A 21,392-nucleotide genomic window follows, 5' to 3' on the forward strand; every position below is an offset into this window, starting at 1 on the left:
ACTCATTGTGATCAGTGACCAGCACCTGTCAGGTCACTTTGTGAGAGCGGAAGGAAGACAATTTAAAGAATTGGAACGTGGCCTATAGCAGGTAAAAACACACTTCCAAAGTTCCTAGATAAGAGGTCATCAGAAGTATTTCCCCATGTGCCTAATGGCTTTCTGGAGTTCCATGGGCATTCAAAAGAAGAAATTCCTCCACACTGCTGCCTTGCAAAATCTCACCTTTTTATTCATACACTATTTTGGTCTACAGCTCTTTGTCAAAGGTGTTCAGGAATTTCTTCTTTTGAATCATGTTTTATATTCCACAGCACATGCTCTTATGAGCTGTGTGAGTGCATACCTTTTCGAGTTTCGTAGTCATAACAGATATCAAAGATGGCTGTCGTATGTTGGAGAAGCTGTTTCAAACACAACACAACCAATAAGTCATACAACCTCTTCAAAACCCACTGCTTCAAAACACAGCAACCTTTTCCTCAATTTGATATACAAAATAAGAAATATAATTTGTAAATAAATATGCTTTACTACTTTACACTGTCACAGAAAAAAACATGTTAATATTGGAAAAGAAACCATAAGTACTATTATCATGAAATCATATATTCTTGATATTGCAGATTGCTAGCTGTAATACAATCAGTTGACTTGGTAGGCCAAGCTTTCTTTTAGCAATGGTTTATTGTTATCTGCGTGATGGAGCTCAAGACAAGCATAAGCCTCCTCTGCCTCTCTAACACACACACACACACACACACATATACACATACACACACACACACACATACACACACACACGCCAAGACCATAGAGCAGGTTAAAAATCACACACAGAACCTCCACCCTCTATAAAAAAGGGTTGATAAATCCAGAATAGATGGCGTCCATACAAATGATCCATTTCAGGAATGTTAACGTAAAGGCTTTCTTTTTCTTATAAAAGCCTAGAGCAGTATCTCCTTGTAGCTAGGCAGAATGGAGACCACAATGGCATCACATAGCAGGAAGGGGGGAAACCCAAAGGAACATAACACTTGATATATAAATAGATCAAATTAAATATGGGTAGAGGACTGAATACTGAAAATACTCTAACATTATAAATTATCTATAGTGGACTATGACATAAGGGATATTAAGTAGGTATAGTATATACAGACTGCTTGCCATCGATACTATTGCATTCTGTATTGAGTTCAACCACAGACAGCATAACATCCCCCTCCCCTCCCCCAAAAATAAACAAAAATAATTTAAGAAGCTAATTCAGGATTTCTCACTCTAAAGTGATTAGCACAGTTTGTGAGGCAGTTTCTCAATGGAATCAAGCTACAGTATCAGTTGTTTCTAGTGGTTTCCATGTATACCAAAATCAATCATCAGTATCCCTTTGGGTATTATGGCACTCCAAATCCAGTTCCGCTGCTAGCTAGGCCAGCAAAATACACAGTTCTAGCTTTCCACACGTTCCACGCATCAGTTCTAGAACTTCCTTTAAGGAAAAGGAAGTGCTGTCATAAAGGGACGGATCCCCATCTCCCATTGGCTGTCCTGCCATTGCCATTGGGTTCCTGCAAAGGGAGTCTATGGGTCAGGAAGAATGTTCTTCCTTCCTTCCTCTTCTCTTCCTCTTCTGTGGATATACGTACCACATAGCAAGGTTTTGTTCCTCATGATTTAACACATAACCACAGTACTCACACATATCCAGTGAAGTATTTGCATAAATGAATCAACAACAAAACCGTAGTCCAGTCAAACGCCAAACGATGGGTTTTAGTTAGCTCTTTTAGCAGCAATACAAATTCTGTACTTTTTCTTTCTCTCTCTCTTAGTATATGCAGATACATTGGGATTATTTTTCTATTAATGTATTATTTCTTTCTCTCTCCCCCTCTCTTTTCTCACTGCTGTTTCTCAGTCAGTCCAGGGGAATGCTTTCCACAAAGAAGATAAGCTCAGAGTTGAAAGTGCTGTGAAATATCTTGTGAATGTCCCTTCACGTTGTTTCATCTTAAGCTTAGACTCATCTCCTGGGCTTGTCACATCTGGGGATCACAGAGAAGACAGACAGAAACATATGATTGCATGAAAACACACTTGTGGTCTTAGCGCCAATTTCTTGGTCAGGTTCTTGGCTAATGGTATGCCTTCATGTGGTCAAGAAATGCCACCAAACACCATCTTGGTTCCCAAAAGGAGTTATGAGTCCAAGAGTGATATAACAAGCCCCCCCCCCCCACACACACACACACACCTGCAGGTCCTCTCGTTGAGCTCCAGCTGACGTGCCCTGCAGTCGGCGTCAGAGTTTCTGCAGGAACACTGGCAGGTCAGAGGGTTCTGGATGAACAACCGCTTTCTCCTCGCTAAACAGCCATCACAACATGGCTCGCACTGACTGTAGACAGAGAGAGAGGAGAGGAAATGAGAAGGATGAAGAAGAGGAAAAAGGAGGAAGAGAAAAAGAGAGGGAGAATGTTTATTATAATGGTGTTAATATAGAAAAACACTTCCAAGATCATTTTCCTTAAGGTCAACCCTCTTATCACATGCTGAAACTTCACACTCCCAGGGTCAATGTACTGTCTGTGTCAATGTGCTGTCTGTGTCAATGTGCTGTCTGTGTCAATGTGCAGTCTGTGTCAATGTGCAGTCTGTATCAATGTGCAGTCTGTGTCAATGTGCAGTCTGTGTCAATGTGCAGTCTGTGTCCATGTGCAGTCTGTGTCAATGTGCAGTCTGTGTCAATGTGCAGTCTGTGTCAATGTCCAGTCTGTGTCAATGTGCAGTCTGTGTCAATGTGGTGTCTGTGTCAATGTGGCGTCTGTGTCAATGTGCAGTCTGTGTCAATGTGCAGTCTGTGTCAATGTGCTGTCTGTGTCAATGTGGTGTCTGTGTCAATGTGGTGTCTGTGTCAATGTGCAGTCTCTGTCAATGTGCAGTCTGTGTCAATGTGCAGTCTGTGTCAATGTGCTGTCTGTGTCAATGTGCAGTCTGTGTCAATGTGCAGTCTGTGGTGTGGGTAAAATAGGATGAATTATAGCATGTGGCCAGAGGGTTGTACAAAAACAGAACCAATTTGCAAGCAGCAAAATTACCCCTAAACCCTTCACTATATCTCTCTCCCCTGTCTCCTGGCTCCCGACTCAGCCCATGCTGGCAGGGAGACCCCCTCCTACTGTCTCGTAGGGGGGAGTGATTTTTAGGATGATTGGCTTGCCCACGTACAGTATGCATTGTTTCGGTTAGACATGCACTAGCAAGCTTTGGCTGGGACGTGAGGCTTACAACAAAAAAAATTCAAATTAAACTCATCCCTAAAGATACAGGATGAGTTTTTATTGAATTAAAAGATTACAAGTAAATGTTGTCCCTTATAGACACAGATCAGATAGAGAACCAGTAGATACCACAAGATAGATCTGGTTTAAATGACAGAACAGTAGAGACTGTGCCATTATGTTCCCACACAGAGGTGTTAATAGTGGACAAAACCTTTTTCACTGAGTATGGGGGACGACAGACAGACATTCCATTGAGAACTAAAGGCACAGCACAACGAACAGAATAACGCTATTCTTTGACATTAAGACCATTTTAGAAACATGAGCACCTCTTTCCGGTAAAAACAGCACCAAACGAAACATCTTTTTGTGTTCTTTGTGTTGTTCAGACCCATAGAGGCAACAAAGAGAATGCACAAACAGAATGGGCTAAACAATTTGTTGGTTTACATAACCCAGAAAGAAACAACAATGTGATAGCCATCTCTCGTATCCTTATATCACAAACAAAGCCCAGTGATGGCGGACGGAACAGAAAAAGCCTGTTTGGGGGGATAAAAAGAAACACTTAAAAAGAAAAGAGGAAAAGTTGGAGACACAGCAAAGCGAGACAGACTCAACACTGACATAGGCCTTGGATGATTCCCACAACAGATACGGGATTAGTGACATCGCCTGCAAAAAGCCATGCTGGTAGGTTCAGTTCTGTTACCTTCACCATTACCCTATCACTCCATTCCTTCTCCCCCATCCCCACACCGCCCAGGGTGCCTTATCACCAGGGGGGTGGGGGTGGTAGTGAGGTAAGGAGGTAGGGTTATGAGGTAGAAGTCACCCCTAAACATAGATCTAGGATCATATGTTATTTATTATTTAGGGATGACATCTATCTACAGTCTCATGCCAATTGATGTGTGTGGTGGTATTGGGTGGAGTGGTGGGGCGGTGAATAGAGAGGCAATTAATTAAAAGGGGCAAATTAACTCCTCCCAAACAAGCTTAATGATCAGAAACGCCACAGTCAGGTGCAGGTGGAGCGAGGAGAAGGCCGAGCTGACATACGAGTGGCGATTCTTTTTGTCACGCTTTTTCTTTCGCTTTCTCTTTTGGCCTTTGCCCTTGCCTTTCCAGGGTTCTCTGGAAATAGAGAAAGAAGCACAATAACGCAGAGACATCTGAGGAGGACGGACAGAGACAAATAAACTGAACAGAGTTCAGAGATCAGTTAGTCAATTGTTCATTCACACAGAGACTATATGGACTGAGAATGGACTGAAATAGAACCAAATGATGGTAATACATTTGAACACCGTTCTGGGAAAAGAAATGAACAAAAGAACACTGGCTTCGAGACATTCTTTGTTTTATATTTAATTTAACATTTATTTAATTAGGCCAGTCCGTTAAGAACAAATTCTTATTTACAATGACGGCCTACCCCGGATGTCGCTGGGTCAATTGTGCGCCACCCTATGGGACTCCCAATCCCGGCCGAATGTGATACAGCCTGGATTTGAACCAGGGACTGTAGTGACGCCTCTTGCACTGAGATGCAGTGCCTTAGAACACTGCGCCACTCAGGTACCCTCTTACACCAGAAAGAAAGGGTTTCACAGGTTTCATATTTAAGTTTGGCTGTGGAAGTTGTTTTTTTCCCCCAAAACACTCCTTCGGCTACTCTTAACATTTTGAAATAAATGCTGGACGATGAGGGGCAGCTGAGCTCGCTGATTCATCATGTTTGAGATAACAGTATATGAAATTTTACAGCTGCAGGGTATATAGTACCAGTCAAAAGTTTGGACACACATTCAAGGATTTTCTTTATCTTGACTATTTTCTACATTGTAGAATAATAGCGAAGACATCAAAACTATGAAATAACACTTATGGAACCATCTAGTAACGACAAAAGTGTTAAATAAATCAAAATATACTTTATATTGTAGATTCTTCAAAGTAGCCACCCTTTGCTTTGATGACAGCTTTGCACACTCTTGGCATTCTCTCAACCAGCTTCACCTGGAATGCTTTTCCAACAGTCTTGAAGGAGTTCCCACATATGCTGAGCACTTGTTGGCTGCTTTTCCTTCACTCTGCGGTCCAACTTATCCCAAACCATCTCAATTGGGTTGAGGTTGGGTGATTGTGGAGGCCAGGTCATCTGATGCAGCACTCCATCACTCTCCTTCTTGGTCAAATAGCCCTTACACAGCCTGGAGGTGTGTTGGATCATTATCCTGTTGAACAAAAAAATGACACACCAGATGGGATGGCGTATCGCTGCAGAATGCTGTGGTAGCCATGCTGGTTAAATGTGCCTTGAATTATAAATAAATCACTGACAGTATCACCAGCAAAGCACCCCCACACCATCACACCTTCTCCTCCATGCTACACGGTGGGAACCACACATGCAGAGATAATCCGTTCACTTACTCTGCGTTTCACAAAGACACTGCGGTTGGAAACAAAAATCTCAAATTTGGACTCATGAGACTAAAGGTCATATTTCCACCGGTCTAATGTCCATTGCTCATGTTTCTTTGGCCAAGCAAGTCTCTTCACCTTACTGGTGTCCTTCAGTAGTGGTTTCTTTGCAGCAATTTGACCATGAAGGTCTGATTCTCCTCTGAACAGTTTATGTTGAGATGTGTCTGTTACATGAACTCAGTGAAGCATTTATTTGGGCTGCAATCTGAGGCTGGTAACTCTAATGAACTTATTCTCTGCAGCAGAGGTAACTCTCGGTCTTCCTTTCCTGTGGTGGTCCACGTGAGAACCAGTTTTATCAAAGCGTTTAATGGACTATCGTTTCTCTTTACTTATTTGAGCTGTTCTTGCCATAATATGGACTTGGTCTTTTACCAAATAGGGCTATCTTCTGTATACCATCACTACCTTGTCACAACACAACTGACTGGCTCAAATGCATTTAGAAGGAAAGAAATTCCACAAATTAACAATTAACATGTCACACCTGTTAATTGAAATGCATTCCAGGTGACTACCTCATGAAGCTGGTTGAAAGAATGTCAAGGGTGTGCAAAGCTGTCATCAAGGGAAAGGGTGGCTACTTTGAAGAATCTACTATATAAAATATATTTTGAATTGTTTAACACTTTTTTGGTTACTACATGATTCCATATGTGTATTTCATAGTTTTGATGTCTTCACTATTATTCTACAATGTAGAGCATAGTAAAAATAAAGAAAAACCCTTGATCGAGTAGGTGTGTCCAAACATTTGACTGGCACTGTATATACCAAAATGTGACAAGAAAGGAACAGGCTTGGGTGAACCTGGACTTGAGTTCCTTCCTTAGGATGATGACCAAAGGCCTTTTGGTAGCATCATTAACACTACCACTGTGACACTAACTACCAAAGAGGCCCCTGACCACAGCAAAGTCAGAGGTCAAGGTTGAGCCAACAGTAACGCACGGTAGCATCAACAACAGAAGTGTACAGAAGTGTACAGTGTGTACAGTAGAATCATGGTGGCAAGGAGCACTAAAGCCCTCACCCTTCAGACACATAGATGGTTAAAACGAGGTCGGTCAGAGGTCTCAGAAACAAACCCTCATCTATAACGCAGGATACCCGACATATAAAACCTAAATACTACCAAAAACCCTCGTAATGCTATAGGATTAGGCCATAGGAAAACGAGACAATCCTATGTAGAGGCGGAGAAGGCAGTATAGCGACCCTTAGTACATCCTTTGGCGAATTGTAGTGGAACAGAACCACTAAAGCCAGACCCATAAACAGTAAAAAAAGAAAAGGTTAAAGAGGTTCTCTAAAAACACACAGCGTTATCTACACATCACAGGAGCCTGTAAAACAAAGGTAGAGACATGAACCCTGAGACATACTTAAAGACATGTTTAGAGAGTAAAGGAAGGACCATAACAGAGGAATGTAAAGAGAAGCAGGTGCATAAAAAAATGACAATAAATGAAATGTGCCGAAGGCATTGACCTCATCAGGTGTCACTCATTCACCTGAATTGAAGTATTCTGTGGGTTTTCTGTGTGTCTCACCTGAGAGCTCAAAGGGTCATGGAATTAGAATGGATAGAAGGGATGTGATTCTTTGTGAACTCCTAAACTACAGGAAGATCACTGGATCTGTGCCAACATGGTGGTGTCAGTGATCATTTGATACATTGTTGTATACTGTGCGTAACAACACAGGTTGAGAAAGAGAAATGCCGGAAACGTGTGAGCACAGGAGAAATAGCGATAAAGAGAGAGAGAGAGAGAGAGAGAGAGAGAGAAGAAGATGGAGAAAGATAGCGGGAGAAAGACAATGCGAAAAAGACAGAGATGGACAAGAAAAAAAATGAAGGCAGATAGTCACAACACAGCAAGAGTCTGTACTCACTTTTCTTTCTGTTCTTTCACTTCATTCTTTGGCCTGAAAGACAGAAACAAACATGATGCTACCTCATAGCCCACCGTTTGTTTCTTCGTAAACAGATTCACGTCAACAGTGGACATAGGCATGGTATTAGCTTGGGTGGCCCTGTAGCACTCTGCTACTCTAGTATTGTCCATCCCTGATCCCTAAATAGTCATGACGATACTGTCGTTACCTCTGACAAGGCTGTCTTTCTCCCCGACTTATCTCCTTGAAACACACACACACACACAATATCTGATAACAATAGCAGATTGCCATGTCTATTTTGTTGCTCAACTTGATAATTTGGCTGTAACTGATTATGGAGCAACACATCTTTGGGCTCACAGCTAATCCAGTGGGTACAGGAGGTCAAGCATTGGGAAACGTCTCATTGCATAGTACTCATAGGTTTGGAGAAAACTCCTTAAAACTATACAGACTACTTATAAACTAGGTAGTCACAAAAACATACAATGGTTTACTCATGTTTACTAACGGTTAACAAACTCCTAATTAAAGGGATATTGCAAGATTTTGGCAATGTTCAGATGAACTTCAGATAACATTTGTATGTCTCTGCATGCAGTTTGAAGGAAATTGCCAAGGGACAGTTTGTATTAGAACAAAGTGGAATAGCTGATAAGCAGCAGAGGCCAGGTGCACCATTGAGCATGAAAGAACAGTGAAGACAAGAGACACGGAGCTCTCTTTTCTCTGTATATATCAATGATGTCAATGATGTCGCTCTTGCTGCGGGTGATTCTTTGATCCACCTCTACGCAGACGACACCATTCTGTATACATCTGGCCCTTCTTTGGACTCTGTGTTAACAAACCTCTAACCAAGCTTCAAAGCCATACAACACTCCTTCCGTGGCCTCCAACGGCTCTTAAACGCTACTAAAACGAAATGCATGCTCTTCAACCGATCACTGCCCGCACCCGCCCACCCGCCTAGCATCACTACTCTGGACGGATCTGTGGACAACTATAAATACCTAGGTTTCTGGCTAGACTGTAAACTCTCCTTCCAGACTCATATTAAGCATCTCCAATCCAAAATTACATCTAGAATCGGCTTCCTATTTCGCAACAAAGCCTCCTTCACTCATGCTGCCAAACATAACCTCGTAAAACTGACAATCCTGCCGATCCTTGACTTTGGCGATGTCATTTACAAAATAGCCTCCAACACTCTACTCAGCAAATTGAATGCGGTCCATCCGTTTTGTCACCAAAGTCCCATATACTACCCAGCATTGCGACCTGTATGCTCTCGTTGGCTGGTCCTCGCTACATATTCATTGCCAAACCCACAAACCCATGTCATCTATAAGTCTTTGCTAGGTAAAGCTCCGCCTTATCTCAGCTCACTGGTCACCATAGCAACACCCACCCGTAGCACGCGCTCCAGCAGGTATATTTCACTGGTCATCCCCAGAGCCAACACCTATTTTGGCTGCCTTTCCTTCCAGTTCTCTGCTGCCAATGACTGGAATGAATTTCAAAAATCACTGAATTTTGAGACTTGTATCTCCCTCACTAACTTTAAGCGTCAGCTGTCAGAGCAGCTTACCGATCGCTGCAGCTGTACACAGCCCATCTGTAAATAGCCCATCCAACCAACTACCTACCTCATCCCCATATTTATTTTTTTGTTTTTTCTGCTTGAAATACCAGTATTTCTACTTGCACATCCTGTTCTGCACATCTATCACTCCCGTGTTAATTGCTAAATTGTAATAACTTCGCCACTATAGGTAAGGCCTATTTATTGCCTTACCTCCTTACTTCATTTGCACACACTGCATATAGATTTTCTGTTGTGTTATTGACTGTATGTTTGTTTATTCCATGTGTAACTCTGTGTTGTTGTTTTTGTCGCACTGCTTTGCTTTATCTTGGCCAGGTCGCAGTTGTAATTGAGAACTTGTTCTCAACTGGCCTACCTTGTTAAATAAAGGTGAAAAAAAAAATAACACCCCTATAGATCTTGTTTAGAGACAATACAATTATCCTACCCAGACTAGCCTACAACACCACAATGCAATGAATTGCATTATTGTTTTCAAGTGAGTACAAAATTCTACTCTAGGCTGGAAACGGCAGTGAAAATGTAATTTGAATAGTGGTGCAAAAGCCCTGTGATTTGAATGTTTCATTCCATTTGGATCAGTTGTGTCATCTTTCAACAGTTTACAAGGTCTAGAAAGGCACTGTAGCAGGCCAGTCTGACTGTATTTTTACTTCTGAAACTGAGATGTGCTGTCTGATTCAGATCATCATCAAATCGTCCTATAATGTGGCCACATAAGTATGCTCCCGGCAGGCCCAGTTATTCAGGAAAGCTTAACGCATGCTCTGCCTCCTCTACGATATGAGCGGCTATTCCTCGTGCACCTAAAACCTAATGCTTCAATATAGCCTAAATATTAGTAATTTAACTTTGAAAATCTATTACCTTTTATCTGTGGCATAAACACAACCAGTCACAATGCTTTAATCTGATTATACTACTTCAGTATCGAAGCCAAGCCTTCGATACTGGGTACAAGGTAGGGAGGGATGTACAGGGCATTTGGAAAGTATTCAGACCCCTTGACATTTTCCACATTTTGTTACGTTACAGCCTTATTGTAAAATTGATTAAATTCATGTTTTCCCTTATCAATCTACCATAATGAAAATGTAAAAACAGGATTTTAAAAATGTTTGCAAATGTATATAAAAAAGAAAAAAAAAGAAATATCTTATTCACATAAGAATTCAGACCCTTTGCTAATGACACTTGAAATTGAGCTCAGCTGCATCTTGTTTCCATTGATCATCCTTGAGATGTTTCCATAACTTGATTGGAGTCCATCTGTGTTAAATTCAATGATTTGGAAAGGCACACACCTATCTATATACGGTCCCACAGTTGATAGTGCATGTCAGAGCAAAAACCAAGCAATGAGGTCGAAGGAATTGTCCGTAGAGCTCCGAGACAGGATTGTGTCGAGGCACAGATCTGGGGAAGGGGACCAAAACATTTCTGCAGCATTGATGTTCCCCAAGAACACAGTGGCCTCCATCATTCTTAAATGGAAGAAGTTTGGAACCACCACTCCTCAGTAAAAGGCACATGACATCCCGCTTGTAGTTTGCCAAAATGCACCTAAAGGACTCTCAGACCATGAGAAATTCTCTGATTCTCTGGTCTAATGAAACCAAGATTGAACTGTTTGGCATGAATGCCAAGCGTCACATCTGCAGGAAACCTGGCACCATCCCTAAGGTGAAGCATGGTGCTGGAAGCATCATGTTGTGGGGATGTTTTTCAGCAACAGGGACTGGGAGACTAGTCAGGATCGAGGGAAAGATGAATGGAGCAAAGTACAGAGAGATCCTTGATGAAAACCTGCTCCAGAGCACTCAGAAACTCAGACTGGGGCCAAGGTTCACCTTCCAACAAAACAACGACCCTAAGCACACAGCCAAGACAACATAGGAGTGGCTTCGGGACAAGTCTCTGAATGTCCTTGAGTGGCCCAGCCAGAGCCTGGACTTGAACCCAATTGAACATCTCTGGAGAGACCTAAAGATAGCTGTGCTGCAACACTCCCCATCCAACCTAACAGATCTTGAGAGGATCTGTAGATAAGAATGGGAGAAACTGCCCAAATACAGGTGTGCCAAGCTTGTAGGATCATACCCAAGAAGACTCGAAGCTGTAATTGCTGCCAAGGGTGCTTCAACAAAGTAGTGAGTAAAGGGTCTGTATACTTATGCAAATGTTATATTTCCTTTTTATTCATTTTTTTTTTTGCTGAAAGATCTAAAAAACTGTTTTTACATTGTCATTATGGGGTAGAGTGTGTAGATTGATGAGGGGAAAAAACAAAACAATTTAATCAATTTTAGAATAAGGACGTAACGTAACAAAATGTGGAAAAAGTCAAGGGGTCTGAATACTTTCCGAATGCACTGTATTTTCTGTTTATCGAGATTGAGTCTATCAATTTGATTGCGGTGTTGAAAACGCAAACCATAATGTTAAAGCACCCGAAGTTGGTAATCGGTATACAGTTATGCTTTGCTTATTAGTCGTGTGGTGCATTGCACAGAAACCTGTTGGTGAAAAATGTGTTGTATATATTTGATATAATTATAAATACAGCTTCAAAATTGTGATTATTCCTGTAGACCTCCAGTTATTGCACTAAATCTAGTTAGCAATGACTTGTGAAACTACCTTCAACTTCCTTCAAACTGCACGCGTCAACATAATATTGGAATCCATGAATTCATCTGACCGAAAACTGCTTGATTGACAAATATCTTGCACCATCCCTTTAATGGTTTGTGAACAGGTTATATGCAGGTTATGAAAAGGTGGAAATGCTACACACTGAACTTAGCCTCCACGAGTAAGATAGAAATCTTCACAATTTTTTGGTCAAAATTAACAGCTAAGGCGTTAAAGGAAAACGCTCATATGTGGTTCATGCAGTGTGACTTTTCTGTGACCTGCAGAGTTTAAAGTGACTCTGCATGCACTATGTGATCTGGATGGACCAAACCAGACCAAACCAGTGTGTTGATAGAGGGCACCTGGAAGTCAGAACATACTCTAATTTATCTACAATCCCCTGAATTCCTTGTAGAAAGACCTCCGTATGCCCTGAATTGAGAAGAACACTGGAATAGATCGTTTGTGAGTATATGTATACGTGCAGCATGTGTACACTTCTTACCTGCATTCACATGCATTGTGTTCTGTAAAACTCATGAAGATATCATTTTGTTGCTTGTGGGGTTTTATTCTTTTTATCTGTGGAAACAGGAGAAGATAGAGTCGAATATACAGTGGGGCAAAAAAGTATTTAGTCAGCCACCAATTGTTCAAGTTCTCCCACTTAAAAAGATGAGAGAGGCCTGTAAGTTTCATCATAGGTACACTTCAACTATGACAGACAAAATGAGAAAAAAAATCCATCTAAGTATTTGGTCAATAACAAAAGTTTATCTCAATACTTTGTTATATACCCTTTGTTGGCAATGACAGAGGTCAAAAGTTTTCTGCAAGTCTTTACAAGGTTTTCACACACTGTTGTTGTTATTATTTTGGCCCATTCCTCCATGCAGATCTCCTCTAGAGCAGTGATGTTTTGGGGCTGTTGCTGGGCAACATGGACTTTCAACTCCCTCCAAAGATTTTCTATGGGGTTGAGATCTGGAGACTGGCTAGGCCACTCCAGGACCTTGAAATGCTTCTTACGAAGCCACTCCTTCATTGCCCAGGCGGTGTGTTTGGGATCATTGTCATGCTGAAAGACCCAGCAACATTTCATCTTCAATGCCCTTGCTGATGGAAGGAGGTTTTCACTGAAAATCTCACGATACATGGCCCCATTCATTCTTTCCTTTACACGGATCAGTCGTCCTGGTCCTTTTGCAGAAGAACAGCCCCAAAGCATGATGTTTCCACCCCCATGCTTCACAGTAGGTATGGTGTTCTTTGGATGCAACTCAGCATTCTTTGTCCTCCAAACACGACGAGTTGAGTTTTTACCAAAAAGTTATATTTTGGTTTCATCTGACCATATGACATTCTCCCAATCTTCTTCTGGATCATCCAAATGCTCTCTAGCGAACTTCAGACGGGCCTGGACATGTACTGGCTTAAGCAGGGGGACACGTCTGGCACTGTAGGATTTGAGTCCCTGGCAGCGGAGTGTATTACTGATGGTAGGCTTTATTACTTTGGTCCCAGCTCTCTGCAGGTCATTCACTAGGTCCCCCCGTGTGGTTCTGGGATTTTTGCTCACCGTTCTTGTGATCATTTTGACCCCACAGGGTGAGATCTTGCGTGGAGCCCCAGATCGAGGGATATTATCAGTGGTCTTGTATGTCTTTCATTTCCTAATAATTGCTCCCACAGATGATTTCTTCAAACCAAACTGCTTACCTAATGCAAATTCAGTCTTCCCAGCCTGGTGCAGGTCTACAATTTTGTTTCTGATGTCCTTTGACAGCTCTTTGGTCTTGGCAATAGTGGAGTTTGGAGTGTGACTGTTTGAGGTTGTGGACAGGTGTCTTTTATACTGATAACAAGTTCAAACAGGTGCCATTAATACAGGTAACGAGTGGAGGACAGAGGAGCCTCTTAAAGAAGAAGTTACAGGTCTGTGAGAGCCAGAAATCGTGCTTGTTTGTAGGTGACCAAATACTTATTTTCCACCATAATTTGCAAATAAATTCATTAAAAATCCTACAATGTGATTTTCTGGATTTTTTTTTCTCATTTTGTCTGTCATAGTTGAAGTGTACCAATGATGAAAATTACAGGCCTCTCTCATCTTTTTAAGTTGGAGAACTTGCACAATTGGTGGCTGACTAAATACTTTTTTGCCCCAATGTAGATGGGTCAAACATGCTCACATATACACTCCATCCTTTCCCACCTGCTCTAGGACATACACTACCGTTCAAAAGACGCCTCACAAGACCTCAACTGGCAGCTTCATTAAATAGTACCCGCAAAACACTGGTCTCAACAGCGAAGAGGCGACTCCGGGATGCTGGAGTCGTTCCTCTGTCCAGTGTCTGTGTTCTTTTGCCCATCATAATCATTTGTTTTTATTGGCCAGTCTGAAATATGGCTTTTTCTTTGCAACTCTGCCTAGAAGGCCAGCATCCCGGAGTCGCCTCTTCACTGTTGACGTTGAGACTGGTGTTTTGCGGATACTATTTAATGAAGCTGCCAGTTGAGGACTTGTGAGGCGTCTGTTTCTCAAACTAGACACTATAATATACTTGTCCTCTTGCTCAGTTGTGCACCGGGGCCTCCTACTCCTCTTTCTACTCTGGTTAGCACCAGTTTGCGCTGTTCTGTGAAGGGAGTAGTACACAGCGTTGTGCGAGATCTTCAGTTTCTTGGCAATTTCTCGCATGGAATAGTCTTAATTTCGCAAGAATAGAACAAGAATAGACTGACGAGTTTCAGAAGAAAGTTTGTTGTTTCCGGCCATTTTGAGTCTGTAATCGAACCCACAAATGCTGATGCTCCAGATACTCAACTAGTCTAAAGAAGGCCAGTTTTATTTCTTCTTGAATCAGAACAACAGTTTTCAGATGTGCTAACATACATGCAAAAGGGTTTTCTAATGATCAATTAGCCTTTTAAAAGGATCAACTTGGATTAGCTAACACAACGTGACATTGGAACACAGGAGTGATGGTTGCTGATAATGGGCCTCTGTACGCCTATGTAGATATTCCATTAAAAATAAGCCGTTTCCAGCTACAATAGTCATTTACAACATTAACAATGTCTTCTACACTATTTCTGATCAATTTGATGTTATTTTAATGGACAAAAAATGCGCTTTTCTTTCAAAAACAAAGACATTTCTAAGTGACCCCAAACTTTTGAACGGTAGTGTATTCCCAAATATACTAGAACATATACCGTTTACACTCTCATATACAGACCCACATAACTTGAGAAGCATTGTGTTGCAAAGGGCCATTCTGGGGAGGTGGCCAGTCAAAATGTAAGAGATTAGAGGTTAAACAGTCAAAGGTTAGGGGTCAGTTTCTCACCTCCTTGGAGACGACTCTGTTATATGTAGAAGTAGGGTTATAGGAGTTAAATGTGTGATGGAGATGTGTAAGGGTAAACATGTAAAACGCTCAGTCTCTCACCTCCATGGTGACGTTATGCGTGGAGGTTGGCGTACACTGTAGCATCTCGTCGTTGCAGCAGCCTGCACAGCGTGTCAGCACCACACAGGATGGGATGAAGATGTGTTCTACCTCCTCTGGGTACTCCTGTAGGATCTCTACCAGCAGCTCCCTGGGCTGACACAGGCTCTTATTGTACACCTCCATGAAGGAGATCACTGAGGAGAGACATGCACACACATTTAATACACCAATAACCTATACACACATACTGCACAGTGCCTTCAGAGTATTCACACCCCTTGATTTTCCCCCACATTTTGTTGTGTTACAACCTGAATTTAAAATGGATTAAATTCAGATTGTGTCACTGACCTACACACAATACCCCATAATGTCAAAGTGCAATTATGTTTTTCGAAATCTTTACAAATTAATTAAGAATGAAAAGCTGAAATGTCTTGAGTCAGTGAGTATTCAACCCCTTTACGACAAGCCTAAATAAGTTCAGGAGTAAAAATGTGCTTAACAAGTCACATAATAAGTTGCATGGACTCATTAACCACGTTTCCATCCCCAGTTGTTTCTATGCGAGTAAAGTTATATTGTATTAAAAAAAATGACAGCTGTGGTGGAAGCAGGAAGTTTCGGTGTACTTTTATAAATGCCGACAGATCATTTGTTCATACATGGTGGGATCGATAAAGTAAGTTTATATTGTAATACTTCTGACAGCCAACTTTCTAGCTCCGCTCATAACTTTCAGACTTCATGGCATTCCCAGAAAGCATGGATTATTGAGTCTTTATTAGAGCATGGGTCTTGTTCTTGTGACATGATGATTGATGCTTGACTGCCGTTTGACAAATAAAAAATATTCTCGATCTTATCCATAATAATCTCATCAAGTAGACCTGCTAACCCGCAGAGCCTACCCGCACTGTATCTGTTGGCTAGAGTGCAGGTACATTTGCTATTTAACACAACAGTTTCTGTAACAAAACTATTGGTAGAGTTGAAAATGCGATTGAAACACATTGAACTTTAGATTATTTTTTTCTGTACATGAAAATATAAGCGAAAAAGTACATTTTGTGTGCAGTACGTCATCACACACTCATATTTTATCCGCAACAAGTCCATTTGGTGGAAACATACCACTGGTGGGGAAATTAGCATATTTTCATGTGGATTCTAGAATATTCGCATGAAATTCAGTTGCCAATTGGATGGAAACCTAGCTACTGTGTGCAATAATACTGTTTAACAAATAATACTGTACCCCACAAATACAATTATCTATAAGGTCCCTCAGTTAAGCTGGGAATTTCAAACACAGATTCAATCACAAAGACCTGGGAGGTTTTCCAATGCCTCGAAAAGAAGGGCACCTATTGGTAAATGGATGAAAATTTAAAAAAAGCAGATACTGAATACCCCTTTGAGCATTATTAATTACACTTTGGATGGTTTGTCAATTTACCCAGTCGCTAAAAAGATACAGGCGTCCTTCCTAACTCAGTAGCTGGAGAGGAAGGAAACCACTCCGGGATTTCACCATGAGGCCAACGGTGACATTAACACAGTTCCAGAGTTTAATGGCTGTGATAGCAGAAAACTGAGGATGGCTCAACAACATTGTAGTTACTCCACAATACCAACCTAATTGACAGAGTAAAAAGAAGGAAGGCTGTAAAGGCTGTTAAATCCAAAACATGCATCCTGTTTGCAACAAGGCACTAAAGTAATACTGCAAAAAATATGACAAAGCAATTAACTTTTTGTCCTGAATACAAAGTGCTATGTTTGGGGCAAATTCAATACAACACATTACTGAGTACTAATCTCCATATGTTCAAGCATAGTGGTGGCTGCATCATGTTATGGGTATGCTAGTAATTGTTAAGGACTGGGGAGTTTTTCAGGATAAAACATTTACATGTTTCTGAGTGGCCGAGTTACAGTTTTGACTTAAATCCGCTTGTAAATCTATGGCAAGACCTGAAAATGTTTTTAATAACAATGATCAGCAACCAATTTGACAGAGTTTGAAGAATTTTGAAAAGAATAATGGGCAAATGTTCACATTCCAGGTTTGGAAAGCTCTTAAGAGACTTACCAAGAAAGACTCACAGCTGTTAACACTGCCAAAGGTGATTCTAACATGTATTGACTCAGGGGGTTGATTACTTATCTAAATCAAGATATGTTAGTTTCATTTTTCATTAAAAAAAATATTTCACTTTCAAATAATATTTTGTGTGGATCGTTGCCAAAGAAATTACAATTAAATCCATTTTAAGAAAAACATTTGTAAAAAGACCAAAGGTATAAACAATTTCTGAAGGCACTGTACATACTCCACACATATACACACACACACACACACACACACACACACACACACACACACTAAAAATATACGTCTACTACATACACTTTCCTTCAACAACTGGCATCACCCATCAAGGTATCCCCCTCCCTTCCTCTCTCATTGTGGATGTGGTATGCTTCTGTCCCGACTTCCTCTTTCTCTCCCTCTCTTAGCCCCACAAAGCTAGGTACCTTCTGCAGTGAAGCACTAAACACATTGTAGCCTAGTGGTGCACATGTTGGGAAAGACATTGAGACACCACATACAGACAACTCTGATTCCTCATGGAGAGAAAGGGAAAATTGGAAATAATAGCACACTCCCTGCAGTGTCCTATTCCAGCCAAATCAAGCATAGTATGAAACAATCACATATAAAGTTCAGCTTTTGATTAAGAGTGCAGCCCCTTTCCTAATATTGTGCAACATAGGCTTGTGTAAAGAAGCCAAGAGGGCCAGAGACTAAATTCCATTCTAAAAAAAGTATTTCCACATCTTAACTTCAAACAATATTTCAAATGGAATCTGTGGAGATTATAACTGAAAATGGACACTACTCTGTTTGAAATGTGTTACTATTGTTTCAATGTTGGAGCCTACTTCAGCCAACACGAGAACATGGTGCAGCTGGGCTTCTTTCCGCCAGGCGGCGTGGGTCTCACTGTGCTTTCAAGGTGAACCCCGTTTCATTGGCAGTTTGCCTGCGAGGGAGCCCAATGAAAGCTCTATTCCCACCGTGCCCTATCGAACACCTACCGCCGTCATGCGCACTTCTCCCTCCGTCCTTAGGTATGTGGGCACTCTGCGCGGGAGAAAGGAAAAGGGGTACACAAATTGGCGATTAAATTGTATCCTTACGTTCATGAATTTCATACAGTGCATTTCACATTGACTAACGTGCAACCAAAGAGGCTACGTGGCGCAGACATACGATATGACGTTGGACGCTGTCAAAGACCACGCGGTGTGTTTGTTTTGTTTCATAGCCAAGGCTACATTATCTTTCCCTGAAGAAGTGTTAGGCCTATGTTTGCAAATGTTACAATTTCATTCTCTATATGAGTTTAAGCTACACAACTCAACAGAGACCACATGTGGTAACTGTTGCTACAATGACCCGCATCTAGCCCACAGTTTTCTACATTTTCCACGGTAATTTGCTGTCAGTCGCTCCATAGTGACTGGCATCTTTTCACTTTATGCAAGCAAACTCGCGCAATATCTGACCAGGATTGCATGAGGCCTGGAGATGGATTACCTCGTGGCTTTCAGTGAGGACTACAGTGTTTAGTCGGAGCAACGCAAGCGCATAATGTAACAACCAGTGAACATTTCACCCCTGCCAAAAGTAAAATAGACCCGGTTTATTTTCAGGCAGCGGCTATCTCCGCCCCTTGGGTGGTGTGAGGGACCGGCGATTGGGGCTCACAAAAGAGTGGCCGCAACACTTAAAATGCTGTTATTAATGGAGTGGGTGTCAAGCTGCGAACACCTGCCCATAGACAATCTGATGATATTACTAATAACGGCCAGTTGCTTTGACTAAACAGGGTTGATTATAAGAGCTCGTTTAACACCCCCAAAACGCTTGACTGGTCTCTAGGGAATTAACTGGTTGACGTTGTATGGGCGCGGGAGAGACTCGAAAGAGAGGTGGGCTGCTTGGGCGCGGGACCCCTGCAGGGTTAAGAGATAGGCCTTTGTCGGGCTATTAGTTGTAAAACTGTATTTGAGTGTTCATAATATAAAGGTCTAATAGATACCTAGGCCTATAACGTATGAGCCATTGGGAATCTATGGACCGCCCCAGGTACTGAGAAAGTAGGCCTATATGCCAATTCAATATCATTCAGGAGTTTAACATATTCAGGCCAGTATCTACTATAACTATTGGTTGGCGTTTTTGTTTCTCCCTAAACTTTCGTTCAAAGATTATGAGGAGGCTTTAACATCTTGATTAATGGTTTGCAAACCAACAGACCTCCACGTCTACATTGTAAACTCTGAAGTAATTTTAAAGCCATATTAAAATATTAAGCCAATGCCCCATTTGTCAGAATTTAGAATTTAAAATGTGGGTAGTGGTAGGCTATTCTAATAATGCGGACTAAAATGAAGCCAGGATCGAGTGTGCAGGCAGCGAACCTGTTGCCATGTATCTTTGAATTCAAAATGCCGCTGCTACGCCTTTAAAGCGTAATAATATTGCCAAGGTGGTTCTGAGCAGGCCCGCAATCACCAGAAGAGACGAAACTTCCTCGCATTCGTTCAAAACCATTAGCCCCTACATAATATTCCACCCCTCAACGGCAAACGCACAAGCCACCACGTCAGTCAGTAGGCTAAATAGGCCAGTTTTGCGTAATTGCTATTTACATATCGCTGAAGCCATGAAACATTTTGAGGTTGTTAAAACATGAGTAATGACCTAGCAAGGGGAACGACAAGGACGACCTACAGTTGACCACATTTCACAAATGTAATCCATTTCTTGACGTCCATTTAGAGACACTGGGTCTGTTATAACATATAACTTACCTTGACAGCTGACAAATACAGAAGTGTCAGGAGAAATAATGTTATCAAACTGTCAAAGTTCATGATTGAAATTCCAAATGCAAATGTAGATTTAAAATCCAAGCGGGTCGTCTGGCGATTTCTTCCAAAGCATTTGTAAAGTTTAAAACAGTAATAGCAAAGTGTAATAACTGTTAGAACTTCTGTAAAAGGGGGACCGGGGTCTGTAGTGGCGTCAAATCCATTTTGGTCCCACGGTCGGAGCAGGCAAGACACCTGAGCAAAAATCGGTTGAGCATAATTTCAACTGTTGCCAATAATTTTCAAGATATCCAGAAACATTAGAATCCAGGACGCGTATCTTTTCACATTGTTCTGGAGTAGACCTTTATTTTCTTCAAATGAAATTGCAATCCACATTACAGGGGTAATTCCATACTTTGTGTGCAAGCAGTCTCCAAATGCGAGTCCATTGGAAAAAGGAAAATTGCTATTAGCCTACAGAAACTTTCTGTCCTACGCAATTAGCCTACATTCGTGTCAACCCCAGAACAGTGTTTACAATCACATTCACAGAATCCACTGTTTTGAAATCCGTCAAAACTTCCAACCGTGACAGAAACTGCCGTTTATTTTCGCTTCCTGCTCGTTCCCGGTTTGCTTGATCCCAGCTCTCTTATATCCTCTTGAAATCGTTAACGCATCACCGTAAAATATTTTCGGAGGTCTAAAACATCTCCTCCGGTTTCGGTCTCTTGTGCGGCAACACTGTCGAATTGTCGTGAGGCAAGGAGGGATGGTCGTCTCTAGCTTCTATACCCACAAAGACATAGGCTAAACCCCGCCCATTTGTACAATTCTTCTTCTTAAAATGTGATTTTAAACCTAATACTAACCTTAACTCTAACATTAACCACACTGCTCACCTTGTGCCTAACCCTGACCTTAAATTAAAACCAAAAAGCACATTTGTGTATCCAATGTTGACTTTGTGGCTGTGGAATCTGACTAGCTAGTGGAAACGAGGGGCCTGATTTATGGTCGTCACTAGTTACCACAGCCACAGAATAATATGGCTAATCCCCGCCTATTTCTACAATTTTCTTCTTAAAATCTGCTTTTAAACATAAA

General features: G+C 41.5%; 1 protein-coding gene across 2 annotated transcripts; it reads right to left on the bottom strand.

Annotated features, from left to right (window-relative positions):
• Window positions 1-509: 509 nt before the first annotated feature.
• Window positions 510-21,157, bottom strand: LOC112250395 (vascular endothelial growth factor A-A). Of its 2 annotated transcripts, XM_042321747.1 has the most exons (8): window positions 20,283-21,157; window positions 18,501-18,546; window positions 15,393-15,589; window positions 12,440-12,516; window positions 7,683-7,715; window positions 4,356-4,430; window positions 2,264-2,407; window positions 510-2,054 (listed from the first exon to the last, which is right to left on the bottom strand). In XM_042321747.1, exons 1-8 carry the CDS (start codon window positions 20,343-20,345, stop codon window positions 2,033-2,035), a joined length of 657 nt encoding a protein of 218 aa, XP_042177681.1. In that variant the 5' UTR covers window positions 20,346-21,157; the 3' UTR covers window positions 510-2,032. The 2 variants fall into 2 exon arrangements, with proteins under 2 accessions (XP_042177681.1, XP_042177682.1); XM_042321748.1 differs by lacking the exon at window positions 4,356-4,430 and having other exon boundaries at window positions 20,283-21,124.
• Between the last annotated feature and the right edge of the window lie 235 nt (window positions 21,158-21,392).

This window comes from Oncorhynchus tshawytscha, linkage group LG05 (genome assembly GCF_018296145.1).
Source record: "Oncorhynchus tshawytscha isolate Ot180627B linkage group LG05, Otsh_v2.0, whole genome shotgun sequence".
NCBI classification, from domain to species: Eukaryota; Metazoa; Chordata; class Actinopteri; order Salmoniformes; family Salmonidae; genus Oncorhynchus; species Oncorhynchus tshawytscha.